At 37.4% G+C, this 20,111-nt stretch overlaps 1 protein-coding gene across 13 annotated transcripts in view; it reads right to left on the reverse strand.

The window, feature by feature from the left end:
- Window positions 1–20,111, reverse strand: part of NFIA (nuclear factor I A) — a 367,960-nt gene that overhangs the window by 200,421 nt on the left and 147,428 nt on the right. Inside the window, exon 3 of one of the 13 annotated variants that reach the window (XM_078073049.1) lies at window positions 9,550–9,679. The exons of the other annotated variants lie outside the window; for them this stretch is intronic. Within the exon in view, the coding sequence (XP_077929175.1) occupies window positions 9,621–9,679 (59 nt within the window). The 3' untranslated portion in view covers window positions 9,550–9,620. Of the gene's footprint in view, window positions 1–9,549; window positions 9,680–20,111 lie in introns of those variants that run through there. 13 annotated transcript variants of the gene reach the window in all.

Here is a 20,111-nt window from a genome sequence, read left to right on the forward strand (position 1 = left end):
AGTTTTATTTTTTAAAGTACAGAGACAATCTAAAAATACTTCTAAAATAATCTGAATCCTTTTATATTTTCCTAATTTCCCTTTACAGTTGAGACTTCTCATCCACACATAATCTGACAGAAATTTTTGTAACTCACCTTTAATGAGTCTCTTCCAAAGCACTGGCTTAGTTTCATAGAAATAAAACTTTCTCTTTCATTTTTGAAATTACATGTCATCGGTTCATATAAACTTAATTGAATTATATAATAACAATACCAATATAGTAGTATAAACAGGTCTGGTGATAACACAACTGCCTTTTGTTAACAACCAGTAAAAACAAAGTTCTAGGATGTGCTGGTAGGTACCTATTGGCCATCAGTTAGTATGTAACAAAGAAAGTAAAAAGATTTAGTTAATCTTACAAGTTGATTTTTTTTAAGATTTTATTTATTTATTTTAGAGAGAGAGAGAGCATGAGCAGGAGGGGCAACAAGGGAGGGAGAGAGAGAATCTCAAGCAGACCCAACGCGGGGCTCAATCTCAGGACCCTGAGATCATGACCTGAGCTGAAACCAAGAGTCAGACACTTAATCAACTGAGCCCCCCAGGTGCCCCTTACAAGCGGATTAATACAAAGCTTCTACTGTGAGGGTCCACCCAAAGAAAACAAAATTCACATAGTCATAGAGTGGATATTATGAGCAGGCACTGATGCTGCATGCATGATGCTTGACGGTGGGACCCATTTTTGAAAAAGACATCTTTCCCAGCATTCTCGTATAGCCCTAATTCCTAATAGCATAAGAAATAACTAGAAGAACCTCTCAGAGTTACTGTATTTAAAATGGTAACTGAATTGGTATCTCTATCCACTTGTTACAGAAGACAATATTTAAATTGATCTGAATGTATTTAAAAAAAAAAAAAACCAACAAATTTAATTGGACAGCTTAGCTCCTGAGATAGTATTTTCGAATTGTAGACTATATTTGTATTTTTGTTATTTTATACAACTACCAGAATATCATTACTTCTGTTTTTTTTTTAAAGATTTTTATTTATATATTGAGAGAGATAATGATGGAGAGAGAGCATGAGGGGGAAGAGTCAGAGGGAGAAGCAGACTCCCCGCTGAGCAGGGAGCCTGATGCGGGACTCAATCCCAGGAATCCAGGATCATGACCTGAGCCGAAGGCAGTTGCTTAAACAACTGAGCCACCAGGTGCCCCATTACTTCTGTTTGATTTAAAATTGTGATTGGTAAAACATTTTTTTTTAATTATAGATATTGTGATAATGAAAAACTTTAATCCCATTTTAACATCGTTTGGTTTGAGAATTGAAAATAATCACAAAGATATTATCATAATTTTAAAAATATTTTATTATTTTCAGGTTAATATAACTATCACTTTTCATGTGCTTGTACTTAGATCAATTTTTAGCAGCAAAAAGCCTAATCTCAACTTTTTGATTATTATTAACTTCTAATTATCAGTTTATTAACAGCTTTAAAATAAATGTATTACTTGTGTTGATATATGATAATGACGATGATAGTAACAGCAAATGTTTACTAACTGCTTAAAAATAATAAAAATGGCCAGCACTGTGAGCAAAGTGACTTATATACATGTAACTTTCCCAGCAACTTTTGCAAAGTAAATATTGTTATTATTTCAGGTTGAGGAAATTGAGACAATCCTAAGAAAAAAATCAGGATCTCAAAAATAGATCGACTCCAAGCTTAGGCTTCTCATTTCAACAAGTTGTGTGTGTGTGTGTGTGTGTGTGTGTTTAAAGTAAACCAGAGATCATAGACTTTCCTTTCCAGTGAAATTTTTATTTGCACAGATGTGTGTGTGCACGTTGGCATGTACACACACACACACACACACTTTAGTAAATCAATTTCATATGCAAAAGAAAAGTGAGCCAGGGCTAAGTTATTAAAAGAAGCCTTTGAAGCAAGGAGCGATGATGTGTGAAAGACATACCACAAAAGTTTATTTAAACAAAGAACAAGCACAGAGGGATGGAACAAAAGTGAAAATAAGGGAAATGAAAGCTCTCCATCTTTTCCGTCTTTTTTCTGTTGTGTATGGATTTCTCATACATGGGAAAGACAGGAAAAGACATCTGGAATTTATGGAATATCCAAAAGTAAAATAAGTTCAACCAACTTAGAGTGCAGATGAACCAAATCGACACATTTTCAATGATTTTTTTTCTATGTTAAACACAATTACATTATCCTCTAGTAAAATTCATAATTTTAAACATAATTCCTTACTTGTAAGAAAAAAATTTTGAGGTAAGATTTTATATAATATTTTTATAATATCTTTTTCAATGGCAAGTTATGAAAGCAAAAATTTTGACTTGGCTTCAGAAAAGAGATAGAGAGCTTTTTCACCTTATATTTTCACCTCTCTGTTTCAATAACCCAATGTACATTTCAATAGCACACCGAATCATTTTCTTAAAATTTTAAGTTTTGTCTGGTATAACATCATAAAAGTTTAAATTAAAATCTTGAAATATGTATAAGCTATTTAATTTCTAAACCTGTTTCATATATGTACCTATATAGAGATGATAGAACTTTATAATTGAACTGGTAAATCTGTATTATCAGAGGCACTGTTAAAAGTAAGGTAATAAATTCTAAGTTATCCCCCAATGCAAACATTCCCGAGTCTTAGGCTACGGCAGACATCTCAATGTAAAGGTGAAAAATCCCGTCAAACATATAGAAATTGTGTTTATGACACACACCATCCAGATCATATGAAATTGACAAGGTACTTGTAGAAACAAACATTCCTTTTTTGGGCAAAATAGAAAGTGACTTCTAAGTTGCTCTTGGGAGCAGAAACAGAAAGAGTGGCCAAAAAGTTGCAAAGGAGAAAGATGAAGTTGGTCCTCTAATCTAAAGTAAAAAAAATAATTTTTGTTTGCTTGCATTTAAATAAACAATATAATAAAAGTCTTATAGAGACTCTATGCGTATGGAAGGCACTATTGCCTTTACATATAAATGGAAGCACATTTCTAGCACTTATATTATTGCAAATATTGAAAATGGCCTCCAAAAGCTTTTAGCAATGTACTCTTTGTCTTATTTCCAAAGAAGCAATCCAATTAAAATGCTCATTTTCGGGGCACCTGGGTGGCTCAGTCGGTTAAGTGGCTGCCTTCGGCTCAGGTCATGATCCCAGGGTCCTGGGATCGAGCCCCACGTCGGGCTCCCTGCTTGGTGGAGAGTCTGCTTCTCCCTCTCCCTCTGCCTGCCTCTCTGCCTACTTGTGCTCTCTCTCTATCTCTCTGTCAAATAAATAAATAAAATCTTAAAAAAAAAAATGCTCATTTTCAGCATAAAGGGCTAGGACAAGGACCTATACACCATACCCAGCATCTTACAAACTCTGGAAAATAGACTGAAAACTTCCATATGCGTTCTGTGTGCTTGTACTAACCAAGCATAATTTACAAATATTTTCCTAGAAAAGGAATTATATGTTTTTTTCTGTCTCTTCTAGTAAGTATCCACCCATGATGATTCTAACCTATATTATGTTTGCTTCCTTGAATTCACAATTTCACAAGCATATGCTGTGTATTCAAACATGTCAACAGGAACATGGTAATAAATATTTTTCATTTTGATACATTTCCTCCACATCCTCCAGTTATACTTCCCATATTAAGCATACAGAAGACACTTACTAAATGTGTTGACTGAATTCATTTTCTTGCAGTGGGGTTATTTTATTGTTTGTCCTAACAATAACATTTGTTTTCCTTCTGAAAAGAATTTATTAATTTATTTATCATGTTCTTAAGTTCTTTCTTCCTCACTTAATTTCATAAAATTGATTCTTGTGGCCATTTTCTTTCAATCAAAAAATTGTCATTGAGTATCTTGTATAAGCTGTACTTTTAAATGGGTTGCACTAAACACAATATTAATGAAATTATTAAATAAAAATGTATTTTATATCTTTCAGTATGTCTGTCACATAAAAGATGGATGCCTTCCTTTCAAGATACTTGAACGGATCACCAAATGATTGCCTACTTCTCTCTCACAGCTCAGATAAATAATTAAAAGGAGATACACACAGATTGGTTGCATACTTAAGAGAATCAATTAAAACAAAATTGTATGAACGCTCTTCCAATAATATATCACTTCAGGGACTATGAAATGCTACCTTTACATTTGTAAAATCACTACGGTTGGATTAGAGCCTTAATGTTATTTCTCCATGAGCACTGACAGTGTGTATGCACGGAGAGACATGGGGGGGGGGGCGGTTAACTGGTAATTTTTTAGTTACTAATATCTTTATAATTAAGTGTTTTATTTATTTTTTTTTAAAGATTTTATTTATTTATTTGAGAGAGAGAATGAGAGAGAGAGAGAGAGAGAGCACATGAGAGGGGGGAGGGCCAGAGGGAGAAGCAGACTCCCCACCGAGCAGGGAGCCCGATGCGGGACTCGATCCCGGGACTCCAGGATCATGACCTGAGCCGAAGGCAGTCACTCAACCAACTGAGCCACCCAGGCGCCCTATAATTAAGTGTTTTAAAAGTGCCTTATAATACCCTAGAAATGGTCACTGAGTATTTATTGAGCACACCTAGAGTCGAGTTTCTTGTTTAAGTTGGTATTTAAGTTAGGACGGCACTGTGGGCATCTTCTGTAAAGAAGAACTTTGTGACTGGTTTTAAATAAACATCCAAATCCTCTTCATTAACTGTCTCAGAGCTTTCCTATGCAATTTAACAACAGGTTACAGCTCCGCTCTAACCAGAAGAACACAGAGTGCTAGGAAGATGGTACTTTTTTTGGAGAAACAAAAGATCACAAGGAGAGGTGCTCACTTTTAATTTAGTTCTGTGGGCAAACTCAAGCTTGGGGATTCCAGACAACATGAAAAACTCCCTCTCAAGAGTGTTTTAATACTAGGGAGCTGTCTCGTCTGTGTGTTGAAGAAAAGTTTGCATGAAGTTTTCTAAAATCTGTCTCACCTAAGCTTTTACAGTTACAAGCACTATCCTGCACTGCTGTGTACAAAGATCCTAATTGTACTCACACTGTTACACATTTTGCCTCATTTTTAATTGAATCACAGTCTGCCTAACGTTATGGCTCATCATGCATAGGTCTGTCTCTCCAGAAGGACTGAGAGCTGGTTGAGGTCAGGCCTTTAACGTCCCTGCGCCTAGTGCAGTGGCTGATACAAAAACAACTTAGTAAATGCTGGCTGAATAAGATTTTTCGGAACTTCCTCCGATCGAGGTTTGCTTATCACCCTACATACATAACAGAAATATTTGGAACTCTTCAAGAGGAAACCTAGTCCTTTACGGGTTCAGATATCATTACGAAAGATAACATTCTCACCAACAACCCAAAAGTTCAAAACCAGGAAATACTTAATAAAGGAGGTCCTGAGGATACAAATCTCTCATTTAATAAACATAAGAAAGTTCTCAGGGTCCTGTTGGCAGTAGATTGTTTCTGGCCCTAAGGTAAATACCCCTTTTCCAAGCTGAAATCATTGCCCAGCTGTGAAATAAGATGGCTGCCAGGAATCCAGCGGTGGCAGCAAACTCAACCCAGAGGTCCAATATTTGTAGGCACTGAACAGACACTGCGGTGAAACAGCAGTGGTGACCAGATGTCAGTAATGGCCTGAGGGCATCCTTCTGCCTCCCCTCACCCATGATGCTGCCTTTTCCCCCCACCCATTAAGGGTGGCATCAAGCGCAATTACAGCATACTCCCAATGGGCTGTGCCAGGCTGGCAGCTGTAACACCTGTCACAAGGTCTGCATGACATTAACAAAGACCCGGAATGTAGCTTTAATGAGCTGACCCTACACCAGACAGAGCCCAGTGCGGTACTGTGCACGTAGTGACTGCTTCAAATACATTGCTCACTGCTTGACCGAGGACTATTTCAGCAGCTAGGTACTCTCTTTAGCACTTAGGACCGGGCTCAATACATGCATTCTCAAAGCCCAGGTCTTCACAGCGCCACCTCTTATCTGGAAATGGAACATGAAAATCTGTGAAGCACACAGCACCAGCTCCATGTTTTGCCCACCTGAAAATATTTATCAGTGACATTTAGGTGATGAATTTATGCACTGAGGTGATGAACTTAATGTGTGACACAATACTCTTTTTGTGGAGAACCTGTAACTTTGGGAATTGTAAGCTCTTAAAGATAGCATTTCTCTCTCATCTCGCTTTCTCCAGTGAGCAAAACGCTGCATGAACTCAAGTGGATGGATGAGCAGATGAATGTATGAAAGTTACTGAATTCTTACAAAACTGATCAGGAGACAAACAGTCAAAAAAGCAAAATGGTTATGAGATTGACAGTCCTCAGGGGTGCCTGGCGGGCTCACTCGGTTGAGTGTCTAACTCTTGATTTTGGCTCAGGTCATGATCTCTGGGTCGTGGGACAGAGCCCTGCATCAGGCTCCATGCTCAGTGTGGAGTCCACCTGAGATTCTCTCTCTCCCTCTGCCTCTGCCCCTCCCCCTGCTTGCGCTCACACTCTCGCTCTCTCTCTCTCAAAATAAATAAAATCTTAAAAAAAAAAAAAGTCTTCATTTTGGTTAACTATCAACATTTATAGGCAAAGGGAATGATTTCAGGATAACGGAACACTTGAGGACACTGGGCTATAACGGGTGCCTGGATAGCTCAGTCTACTGAGCGTCTCACTCTTGATTTTGGCTCAGGTCATGATCTTAGGGTCATGAGATCCAGTCCTGCATCCGGCTCCACACTCTGCGGGGTGTCTGGTTGAGATTCTCTCTCTCTCTCTCTCCTTCTGCCCCTCCCTCCCCCCCAAAGAACAGTCATACAAAATGCTTAGTCAATTCAGTAAGATAACTGATAAACCATGATACTAAGGCTACTAATGATTAACTACAGAAGGACCAGTGAGCTAATTCATGGAAGGAGCCCAGCACACAATGTCTAAGACAGAGTAAGCTTGGTATGTGATAGCTATAATTACACTTCTGATTACGGTGATTAATAAGTGAAGGCAAGTGATTTATAATGTGTCCTCCATGGATCAGTCACCTCATCTTCAAAAGGGATATAATGAACAACGACACAAAGATGGTTGGCTTTCGTAACCAACAGCGATAGTATTTCTAGATCTTTTTTAAGAGTTGAAAGGAACCTAAGAAGTCATTTTAGTCTAATCTCCTCATTTTTCAGAAGAGGAAACCACTATAGTACCCCACCTCCCGCCCCTGCAAATTCATATATCTGTATCTGAAGTCATGCAACGGGGTGGAAGCCAAGAGACTTAACTGATCAGTGCTTCTGATTTGCTTTTTGTCTAAAGGGACAAATAATACCTAGCGCCTATCAACTCCTACTATCATAACAAATGATGTATCAAGAGTCTTATTTTAAGTACCTGGCACAAAGGTTCAGTATGAATTCAAAATAACATTACTCTTTCAAAATAATATTGATGAAAATCTCTACTGTTAATACTATTGCTAACACCACCATTACTACTACTATATTTATGTCTTGCTGATTTTATAAGAGATCCTGGGAATATTAATACTCGTAAGGAGGTTCCCGTTTCCTTTCTGAAACAGCATTATGAACAGAGCTTCACAACAATATAGCTACATCTAAATACTTAGTCGCTTATGATTCATACCTTCCAAAATAAAACAGCTCACTTCCAAATTTAAATTTTGTCTTCAAATTTCAGACACATAAAGCAGCCACTAGAAAACAGTGGGTTTTAATTGGATGCACCAGGTTTAGTGATTTTCATTCTTTGGGGTTCACATAAGGTTTACAGGACTTCATTCTGTTTATGGGGTTCAGACAAGGCTCAAAGTCAACTTCACCTGGAACTTCTCACATGGTTTGCACATTAACCAGGGATTGAGTGGTTTATAGATCATCCAAAAGAATTTCTATCCTGGAGTCTTGCCGTGAACTCTAAGTATTTAAATTCCAAATGAGTTTACGTCACAAAGTGACTGAACATTTTAGTATCTGTTTCTGTTTTCTTATTTTTGCTCTTTTAAAGTAAAAACTGTAAGGCAGATACCTGGAGAGAAGCGTCTGATAATTTGAAGTTTAAGGAGAAAACAGAAATAAAAATGTAATGTGTTAAAATGTATACAATATTTTACAGTTTACAAAGGTTTCCACATATATTAATTCGTCTGAATGCTAACCACTGACCTTTGTAGGATGTGATTAGATCAACTTTACCCCTAATATTATCTCAGACTCTTCACCTATGTAATTATACATTCTCTAACTGAAATATTTATAAGGAATAATAATCAATTATTAATAGCATTTATTTTGTAAACAAAGTGTTAAATTAAGTCAGTTTATAGCATTTTTTCTCCGTGAGGAACAAAAGCTTGGACCATAATATATGGAAAATATTTTGGTGCCCCACAGTTAGGACTTTGAACTTTGAAAAATATACTTTATATTTATGGAAATGTTTTCAGGGGATGTTATAATGAAGTTGTACTGTGTATTTCACGGTTAAACATTGAACACAATGAATGGGTACTTAAGAAAACAAAAGCTACCCCCCTCAATTTAATTCTTCACATACAGTTTATTAGATTTTAGGATGGTGTCATAACTTTAGTCAAGAAAAAGCCATCTGAATTTACGAAGCTGAAATCATCAAAGGTTTAAGTCCTCCTCACAGGAATGTATGAAATGCCATTTTGCTCACATTCTGAAGATTCCAATTATCACAGGCATTTATATATATATATATATCTTCCAACTCAATATACATATATATGTATATATGTATTTAAGCTGAAATCATCAAAGGTTTAAGTCCTCCTCACAGGAACGTATGAAATGCCATTTTGCTTACATTCTGAAGATCCCAATTATCACAGGCATTTATATATATATCTTCCAACTCAATATACATATATATACAATATATATATATACACATATATATATATATGTATATTCAGTTGGAAGAACCTAGCACAAGAGGATTTTTAATCCAACTTATTTCAATCTATTGAAAGTATTTAATGATGAAAAAGTATTCAAATTTCTATTCTATCTTAAATAATAGATTAGCAAAATTCGTATCTCTGAGTCCACTTATTGGTGACAATTTACATCGAGATAGGTAGAAATAAAATCTTTCAGGACTCTTCCTTGAAAACCATTAGGTGTATGTAGAAAACAGTTTATGTGAGGCAAAAATACTAGGGCATTTTAAAGGAGGGGACTGGTACTCTTTTGTTTGAGGAAAAATTCCAGATTTGGGCCTCCAGCCAGAACTCATGAATTATCTAAGGTTTTTAAACAATCAATTATGAAAAGCACTGAAACACTGTCACATTATCTGAATGCTACTTAAAAGTAAGTAATAACTACTCTTCTGAGAATTTCTGATCCAAACCCAGGTGACTACGGTATGCTAGATTATCCAAGCCCGTCATTTTATTTATAATTCATAACTGTATAATTAAACTCACAGCGACTCAAGGTGCGCCACCGCCAACCCCCTAGCCCTTCAGCCGCACTGCACACTGGCGTGTAGCGAAGGGTAGCCAGCTTCTCTCACCTATCCTGGCAGACCCAGGCCTCTGGCTGTGAAGAAAACCACAATGTGGGGAGGAAAGCCTACAAAAGAATGAAAACAGAAAGTGTCTAAGGCCTTGGCAGAAGGACACTAAATAAAATAGAGAGTGGTGACTCATTTTGGCAGTGAGTTCACCTCAACCCCTTCAAAGCCTTTGGCAAGAGTCCTCAGAGGAGACCCCAGCGTTTTGCCAAGCCACAAAACACCACAATTATTATCACAGCGGCGATCAACAAAACAGATTTTGTAAACTGACTTGTTGGCACAGAGATTAAAGAAGCTATAAAAAGGAATAACAGCTGTTTGGGTTGCCCTATGCAGAAAGCTACTATATAGAAAGTAAAATTTCTATCTCTATACGTACTCGGGTAAACACGAGCACACACACCCACCCCACGTCCTAATTATACACACATACTACGTACAAGAGGGTACAAGGCCAAACACACCGCCGCAAAAATTATAAAACACAAACAGCTCTTTTGAATGAAAATACTCACTTTGGAAGGACAAATAGATAAATTTCCTGAAGAAAAGATTTTACAATTCACCAATTTAAAATAGGGACTACGGGGCCGCCTGGGTGGCTCAGTCGTTAAGCGTCTGCCTTCGGCTCAGGTCATGATCCCAGGATCCTGGGATCGAGCCCCGCATCGGGCTCCCTGCTCAGCGGGAAGCCTGCTTCCCCCTCTCCCGCTCCCCCTGCTTGTGTTCCCTCTCTCGCTGTGTCTCTCTCTGTCAAATAAATAAATAAAATCTTTTAAAAAAATAAAATAAAATAAAATGAGGACTACGTCTAACAATGGCAAAATAAATAAAAGTTTAAAATACTGAAAAAGTACTGGGCTCTGCATGTAAGCAAGAATGTTGACAAATTCTTTGAGAATTTCCAAAAATATCCCTTACTCTATCTCCCTAGACATTGCCTGATTGGCATTTTATACTATAAATTTTAGAATTATCTCATGTTTCCGGCAATTTGAAACAATTCCACTTCCTTACATATTCATAGATATAATCCGCTATGAACAAGGTAAAAAAAAATTTAAATGATTTAATTTTTACCTTTGCTGCAATAATATTACTCACCTAAATAAGCTGCCAATGAATAACATGTAATAGAATAGGAAAAAAAGGACAGGTAATAATCAGTACTATTTATATGTTCCTAACTTGAAGATTAAAAAGGTACTTTGATTTACTATAAAGAGGCCTGGTCTCCTGATTTTTAATTTAAAAAGAAATACTCGAGTTCCCTGTCACCAGTTCATAGTAAGATATATAAGAATCAGCAAGAAAGACTCTTAATCAAACTACCTTAACATTTGTAATATTATACAACATCACCAATGTACTCTGTAAATATGTACCGAAGGATCTGCTACGCAACTTTCATCTCACACGTTTGCCCAGCTAACCTCTAAATGCCTATGGAGCTCTATGTTGAAATTTCCAGAGCGAAAGCATCTTAATGGCATTGATCTTTTACACTGAAGGATGCAGAGTTCAGATTTCAGCACTGTCAATAACATTTGTTTTCACCTATTGAATGAGCAGGTCTTGGCTGATAATTGTCTACCACCAGGGAAAGGACTAGAAATGAACTTACAAGAGTCTTAGCTGCAAACACTGTTGACTAAATGGCAAGGGAAAAATCGGTAAAAAAGGGATTGAAAAGTGACCTTTCTTGGCTACCTCTTACAATAGAGTATGCCAGGTATACATCTCATCTCCTGAGGGCTCCATGACTGAACCCATCCTAAAACTGCAGATTTCCAAAAGCTCCAACCATAGACACTATTTACTATAATAGTATCGCTAGCTGATTCTACTAACGGACATAAAACCACCACCTTCCTGACAACCAGCTTTTTGCTACTTAAGAATTAAATAAAATACTCTTCCAATTAAAAAACCCTCGTTAGGAATTCAGGTTTCACCAGAATGGAAAACCTAGTCCACAGCTGATACGAAACAGAAGACTTAATGCCAGGCATTCACTGAGTCAACCACCTGCCTGGAGAAGTTAACTCACCAGTATATTTTTTAAAGCGTCTCACGGAGAAAAACTTTAACAAGCTGCAGAAATACATTCCCTTTTGGAGCATTCTTCAAATTACCACAAACTCTACAGTTCTTCAACTAAGTTTGGCATTAGTTGTTTGTACCTAATAACCAAAACACAGTAAAAACTGCATGGGGTTTAATTAAAATCCCTTTCTCCAGGCTTTGTTTTTTAAGTGCAAACTATTTTCCTTTATTATCATTTCCCCCAGCTTCTCTATCTACCTTGGAACCCAAGCACATTATGCAGCCAGCACAATGAACTAACATGCCAGCAGAAGTAGTATGCTCCACCTATCCAAGAATTTTAAAAGCATCCAAGTACACACACACTGTCTCCTGTGTAGCGTGGAGATCCCTATTGAGCTCATGCCAAGTGTCTGAAAAGTTGGACCCTGCATCCGGTATTTACACTAAGCTAAAATTCTAATCAGCACTAACAGCAGTATGTTTTAATTCACCCTTATGATTTTATTTCAATCTGCTAAGTAGCACAACTGCCAGAAAGCAATTGCTATAAACTTAAGTAAACAAATGCAAAACTAAAATAAATCTTAAACCTGTTGTATATAAAGTTTGTGCCACTTTAGGCAAGCAGTACAAAAAGGCACAGCCTGAAGTCTTGGTTAACGCTCTCCTCGATCTCATTTACAAAGCTCTTGGAAAGTACTGCCTTGTCTAGGCTTCCCCCAGACCCCTTTCTAAGTTAAGTATTTGGTGCATATTAGATCAGGTAGAGAAAACGGCCATGCTATTTGACGGTAGTGTTTTCACCTCACGTATTCCCCTGAATAGTCTTCTGCCAAGCATGTGAAACAAGTAGTACACGGTGACTACTTGAATCTCTGGATGACACTATAACCACTCGTGCCAAGGAGTTGGTGCCAAGTCTTGCATCTTCGGGGTTTTTTTTTTTCCCCCTCCGTCCTTTTTGGGTGGTATTTGGGGGCGGGGGGAGAAGGGTGGCAGTAGGGGAATGTGAGCAACAAACCCTAAGAAGTTGGTCACCATTTTGAACCTGCTCGGCGTGCTCAGACCTTGGCAGCCATCTTACAGCTTGGCAACCATTTTGAGAATTTGCTTGGCAAGCTCTCAGAACTCGCTGACACTGTTTAAATAGAACGCTAGTTAAAAATAGTCCACGTTAAACAATACAATGGGGTATCAGGTAGAATAACCCTCAATAAACCTTGCCAACAAAATAATTTATGACATCTTCACCGAGGTAAATGACATTCAAATTTTCTTCAATACCTCGCGCTAAAGCAGCTTAAAAGCTGACTCTTTAACCCTTTAGCAGACAGGTTCTTAAAAATCAATACCGGATGGGCACCAGTGAGTAGGAAAGTGGAAAGTATCAAGAATGAAAGAGGTGGCCGAACACATAGTCACAACCGACATCCCAACATCCACAAGCCCATTCAAATTCAAGATATAAAATAGAAGGGAGAAGTGCTGTCATCCCGCTCCATGGAATTTCTAGAAAATGATCCCACAACTTCAGACTATGTCCCGCTTAATGTTTTATGAGTTCATGGAAACTATCTTAAGGGGTCATGCAGTGCAGAACTCCTCCTTTGCTAAGGAAATTACCTTAAAAAAAAAAAAAAGTAACCTTAAGAACTTGCGTAAAAGAAAACAAGGAGGAGAAACTTGTACATGACGACACTTTTCCAAAATCAGGAGTTACACATGTTTTCTGATAATGCTGTTATATTCAACTTCACCTCAGTTTCAATGGTTGTAACTTGATGAAAAATAAGTTCTGTCCCTGAAAACATTTTTTGATGGCTACAAATTTGAAATACAAATGATAATTTTGCATTGGTATAACTCTGGCATCATCACCAGATTATACAGTTTTATAGAAGGTTGAATTAACTAAAATGATATTGGATGATAATTTCACCACTGGATGGAAAAGGAAAATGATAATCTAATAATCTGAAATATCTTTTCCATACTGAAATACATAGCATTTTAATATACAATTTAGTATCTCCCCTTCAGCATCATGATGATTTAATATCATATTAGTATGGGGGAATGGTTTATGGTAAAAAGGCCATATCGCTTATGGTTTTATGAAAAAAAATCTATGGAAAAAAAACTAACCTTTCTATGAATCCACTATTATAGTTAAATCATAAATTTATGAAGATAAAGCCTAAATAATTTTGAATATTGTAATGACAAAAGACAAAAATCTGAAGTCATTAAATAATATCCCTAGCCAAATATTTGTCATTTAAATTTTAATGCATCTTGGGGTAAGAGGGACACCCAGCTTGTATTCTATTTCTAACTATGATATAATTCATAGTAGCACCTAAAAAGGCTAAATCCATGCACTATTTCCAATGTTTATAATGTTGCTGTGCTTTTTGAACTTGAAGACTGAATTTCTAAATTTCTAGTGAAATTTAATTCAGGAAATATTTTACTTCACATAATACCATACAAATGAAACAATTCATTAATCCATGATCAAAACTAGAGCATTACATGGGAAAACATTATGCTGAAATGGATCAGTCTTAAGTCTTGATACTATTAGATGTCTCTTTATTGAATGACAGTATCTGCAGTAGATGACGTAAACGGTGCTAGCATACTTTAGAATGCATTGATAAATTGCTCTATTGATTCCGTTCTGCTTCACTTACCATAATTATAGCACAGTAATGGAAGACATGAATGATATATTTTTACTAGAGAGGAAAGCCCAGAGTTTGCCTGTGTCTTTATGAGATTATACCAAATCCTTTCAATTAATACAGCATGATGGATATCTAACACTGTCTGAGAGTAAAAGGCCTGATTCTAGTGTTCTTGCTTAAATATTATTGTTCAAATATTTGACAATATTTCAAATAAATGAATTTAATATTTTAAAGACCTAGCATTTGCACTTCTATAATGCTGTTTCAACACAATTTTACAGAAACATTTTCATTCCATTTAGGAATTGATCTTTCAAAACTTGAAGACATTTTACAAATGCAACGTTATTATCTTGTACTCACTGAATAGACTAGAGGTTACCTTAAAGCTTTTCAAGAACAATTCTGATATGAGTTACGGTGTTGAAGAAGAAGATATATTCAAATGAGAGAGAAGATAGGTAAGCAACTTAAACTATTATTTTCAGAAGAGAAAATTTAATGATTTGCTAACCCAGAGAGCAAGACGTTTAACAGAAAGGACTCCAGTGAAAATTGAAACTTTGTGGTAGACATAATTTATAATGATTCTTCATCATCCATAATTATTCAATATCCATAAAGGCTACCATATTGTTTCAAAGAACCCAAAATCTGCATTAGAACCACACAAGCACTATAGTCGACACTGTGACATTTTCTTCCTAATATCACCATTCCAGAGTATTGCTAAGAAAAGGACACCAGGTTTTCCCAAACGTACACATTTAAAATTAAAAGTATCATTCCAAGTCATGCGAAGAGAATCTAAGAAATTCTAAACAGGACACAACTGGGCCTTAACAATTTCAAGAAAGGCTTGAATTGCTTTGTATTTTAAAATATTCTTTAACAAAAAGACCTCATTTTAGTAGCTTCTGCTGTTTAGAAGAAAAATACATAAATATGGTGAATTTGTAAAAGGATAATCAATTCATGGAAGAAAAAAATTTCCCCCAACAACTATATGGTGTAAAAATTGATCTGTACTTCCCCCTTCATATTACCAAAGCTGTCACAGGGAATAAAATGTAACCCAGGAGGGCTGTGGCAGCTATCAGACCTTCCCTGATACATTATAATGTCTGAAGCCCAGACACCAAAGGTTTACATCAGAAAAACTCCATCATGTAGCGAACAACTCAAAACCAACTATCGACCACGCTATTGATTTTTAGTGGGGAAACCAGGAGGGGAAACGTACCAGAAAAGATAGAATTTCCCTTTTCTTTTCTCCTCTCCAACTTAGTGGGCTGCCAACCTTAGGTCCTCCCGGCCATGAGCCCTCTGAGTTTTGCATTGCAGCTAGCCAGGATGTCTGCCTGCGATAATTCAAGCTAAAGGCGTACAATCTGCAGTAGAAGCCAATTCTTCATTGACCTGCAACATAACCTAACTCAAACCCAAAAGCGTTTCTTGACAGAAGGGTACAGGAGGAGACAAATAAAACCTATGATTATCTTTTTCAGGTGGTATTTGAAGATCTCTGACTTCAAGAGTTCACAAATTAAATTCGACTCAACAACTGATAGGAAGCGAAGCCAATCATATTTGAAACAACTTATACATATATGATAGACAAGGTGTGACAGATAGATTTATTTGACCCACCCACTCCGAAATTCCCAACTAATTACACAGAAAAGTTCCAAGTTGATAATTTCAAAAAGCTAATTTTTCCCTTTCACATAAATTTACACAAAATGGGTTATTTGAGAAGCTAAAAGGTAAGAAAGCAAAGTGCTTGCTTTAGCTCCTTGGGGTCTTAATCACGTAATTTTGAATTGGTTGAGGATCATTTACTTGGATCATTATAATCATATCCTACAAGTATTCTGCCATTTAATTTGTGAAATGCATGACCACAGATCATGTACATGGAAAGAATTATTAGATGCATTCATTTTACTATTAAATTTAGAGATGGCTCTGAGCCATTTAAAAATAATAACAATAATAATAATGATTAATCACAATGCGCTTCCATTCTGACTCACAGAGCTATCTCAAGGGGTTTTCCAGCTGTTTGCTAATTAAGTCTCATACCCCCCTGGCCAGGAGATGAGCATTGTCAGGCCAGTCTTACACCTGGGAAAGCTGAGGCACAGCAAAGTGATAATGGTAAGCCAAGATCCTGGGGCATGCACAAGAATGAAAATAAGAATGTGGGAAACTTACAGAATATTCCACCCTTTGAATTTATATTTGAAAATAGTGAGAGGAAAGAAAAAAATAAACATGTATAACTAACAAAAAAACGATCTGGCTTACCTCCTATTGATTTTGTTACTTAAAAAAAAAAATCAAACAATGAGTCTTATTTATTTGGTTGCTTTTACCTATTCTGCCCATAAGACTTTTGTGAATTTTCTGAACTCCATTTCTAATATTTTGCCCACTTTAGATACTTAAGAATTTATTAGTTGATTGTCAAAATAACTAAGGCTATCACTAATATAACCCAACAAAGATAAGGTTCTCTTATTAGCTTTGGTTTAATAAAATGACTTAGAAATTATAAAAATAAGTATACGTATTTTGTAGAATTATGTAAAAGCTTTTACTTGAAACATGGCTATGTGAGTCTGAGGTTCTCAATAATATGGATTAGAAATGACCACATCATTGACTGTTTTGAGGGTTAAGGAATGCTTTCAACTCATTCATTCATTCATTCATTCAGCACTGGGGACGGTGAGGAGAGGCGCATCTACCACACCATGCACCATGCAGCATTCTAGGTGCTATGGGTATAGCAGTGAACCAGACAAAACTCCTTGCCCTCTGCGATCTTATATTAGACTGGAGTTGAAAACAAAGTTTTTAGATGCCTATTAAATTCATCGATGCGACAATTAGTAAACATCTTGGGCACTGGGATACAAACCTGAAAAAGTCACTGGCTATGGCTTCAAAGAGTTGTGTTTTTTGTTTTCTTTTTCTAAGGGTTAAGTTTCTTAAGGTTTTCTCCCTGATGAAAAGCAGGAGTGATTGACATTGCTCATTGAGCTGGACCTAATGAGAGAGGTGGACACTAACTGCCCGTAGACTAAAAAGCACAGTCCTGGGCTGTACCCTTCACACATTAACAGAGTAAATGCATCCACGGAGTCACTATCAACTAATCAACAACAGGGAAAAGAAAGGAGTTACAAAAATAAAGAAATTGAATGATGAGAAACAAGAAATAGGTCCTTTCTAAGAAAACTCCTTTCTAGGAACAGTTAAAAGGTATCCAAATTTGACTAGTAGACCAAGGGACGGCGTGAAGGTGTTTGTGAGCCCTACAACTTCAGGCTTTTCTATGTCTTTGTCTAGATAACATTCTTGTAGGTGAGGATCACGACTCATGGTTTGGATGTGATAAAGTACATTGTGACAACTCACATCAAAGAAAGAATATAAACATCATATACAACACCTGCCTTAAAAGCAGCAGCTTTTAAGCTCCTTGTTCCAGGATATCTTGTGCCATATGTTTGGGGACCCCACTTGGCAGTACACTCAGAAGTACTCCCTCCACTTCACACCTATTTAACCGAAGAACGCTCTCGAATGACGACTGTGTCCATCAGTTCTAAGCAGAATAGCTGTTCTCATGTTGACATTGACCTAAAGAAAATTACTTCTCTTCCCCCTTTTCCCACCTTCTTCTTAAAGATGGATCTTTTCTGAAATGGTAAGTATACCCTGCATTGGATGCAGATGAACTGGCCATTTCAGGATGTTTTTAATGTTTTCTGAATCAGCATTAGAACATAAGAGCAGCCCCAGTGTTCTGTCCCAAGGCAGGAGCTAAAGGGAGGGAAGGGAAGTTCAGCAACCATATGAATAAAGGAACGTCCTTCCCCCTGATCTATAATCTGCATCATCAGACACTAACCCCCCCAAAACAATGAGTCTACATAACTGCAAAGCAATCTTCAATTGAGTGGGGGGACCCAGTCCCCTTCCGTTCTTACAAATGAAATTACAAGCTGAAAAATCAGCTTTTTTTCACCCTTTTTAAATTGCTTGTCATGGAGTTGTTCTATTCCTTCATTCGCTCAACAGACACTGGTCCTCCTGTCTACCATATCCTTTGCACGAGTTGTAACTTCCGTTAGTGGGAACAGCTTCTTTCTTGTGAGTGGAGTCTTATAAAGGGTATAAAGACTTGACTCTGTTTAAGAGAGGACCCACCAGGGGGAGGGAGGGACTCAAATACGAAGCCAGGGAAACCAGAGACAGATGTCATAGCTTCCAGAGGTTTGCAGAAACCCAGGACGCCTGTCACTGTTAACGGCTCTATGTCCAGGAAACAACCCCGTTGTGGTCATCTTTAAAAACAAAAAACGTACAAATATTGTAACACAAATGTGTTCCTTCTTGTCTTTTAGTGAAAATCTCATTCTGGAAGTACCGGCAGTCAAAATACATAGTCAGTCTTCTTGAGTAACTGGAAATTCATCAGCTCTTGGACTATTAAAGCAGCAGAGCTAGAAAGGCGGGAACAGTGACAGCTCTCGGGGTAACATGAAAAGCACAAACTTTGTTTTTTGGGTTTTTTTTTTTTTTTTTTACCTAAAGTGGTTAGATACTGCCTCTATTGCTCGGGCAGCAGCTAGGTACCAGAGGCCTCTCTGAGGGATGCGTTTTGTTGATCTGCCAGTATTGTGAAGGGGTAACAAAGGGCCAACCACCATGATAGGTGTGTAGAGACAGAAGAAGAGAACAGACATTCCAGCTCATAGAAGAGAACAGAGAACAGAGAGGGCACACATGTACCTACAGAATTAATGCAAGGATGGATCAGCATCAAGCATTCAAAACTGCAGAACTAGGGGGCGCCTGGGTGGCTCAGTTGGTTAAGCGACTGCCTTCGGCTCAGGTCATCATCCTGGAGTCCCGGGATCAAGTCCCGCATCGGGCTCCCTGCTCGGCGGGGAGTCTGCTTCTCCCTCTGACCCTCCCCCATCTCATGCTCTCTCTCTCTCAGATATATAAATAAAATCTTAAAAAAAAAGAAAAAAAACCAAAACTGCAAAACTAGGGTTCAAATCTGAGAAACCCTGTTTATATTAGGTCCCTGTGAAACTGGCCCTTCAAAGCACTAGGAACAAGGGCAGACTCTTCTTTCCCTTCTGTCCACATTGCTTAAAATGAGAAAAAGTTAAGAGTTCAAAGACGGCTTCACAGCTCCCTGTGCATCTACCTATGGATTCTCAGAAGAAAATAATCAATTATGCAAAGAACTACTGAAACCAATTTAATGGAAATGGTGTTGGGGATACACCAACCTATGGTCACTTCCCTTGGGCTCTGAGAAGTCAAGCCCCACGATTTCAACCACTTCAGTCTAATTCTAAATTCCAATGTTCATTCATTTATTTATAGAGCAAGTATTAAGCACCAACTATGACATGACTCCTCTGACTTCTCCAGTTCCCACAGATGTCCCTCCACTGGGCTCCTTCAAGAGCTGGAGCATGTTGCTATCACAGGACTTTTTTTAAGAGTATAGTATTATGAGGATCTGTTTAGGGAACTTTCTCCCATTGCCTATAAACTGGGGTTTCTCCAAGTCTGTGGGCTGCTTGCATCTGAAGCACCTGTTGTTGAGAAGTATAGATCTTTGTGTCCCTGGCCAAAACCTCTGGGTGTGAGTCTTGGAAATATGCCTGCTTAATAATTCTCTCCAAGGGATTGTTATGCACACAACAGTTTG

Source organism: Halichoerus grypus, chromosome 5, assembly GCF_964656455.1.
Source record: "Halichoerus grypus chromosome 5, mHalGry1.hap1.1, whole genome shotgun sequence".
Taxonomy (NCBI): domain Eukaryota; kingdom Metazoa; phylum Chordata; class Mammalia; order Carnivora; family Phocidae; genus Halichoerus; species Halichoerus grypus.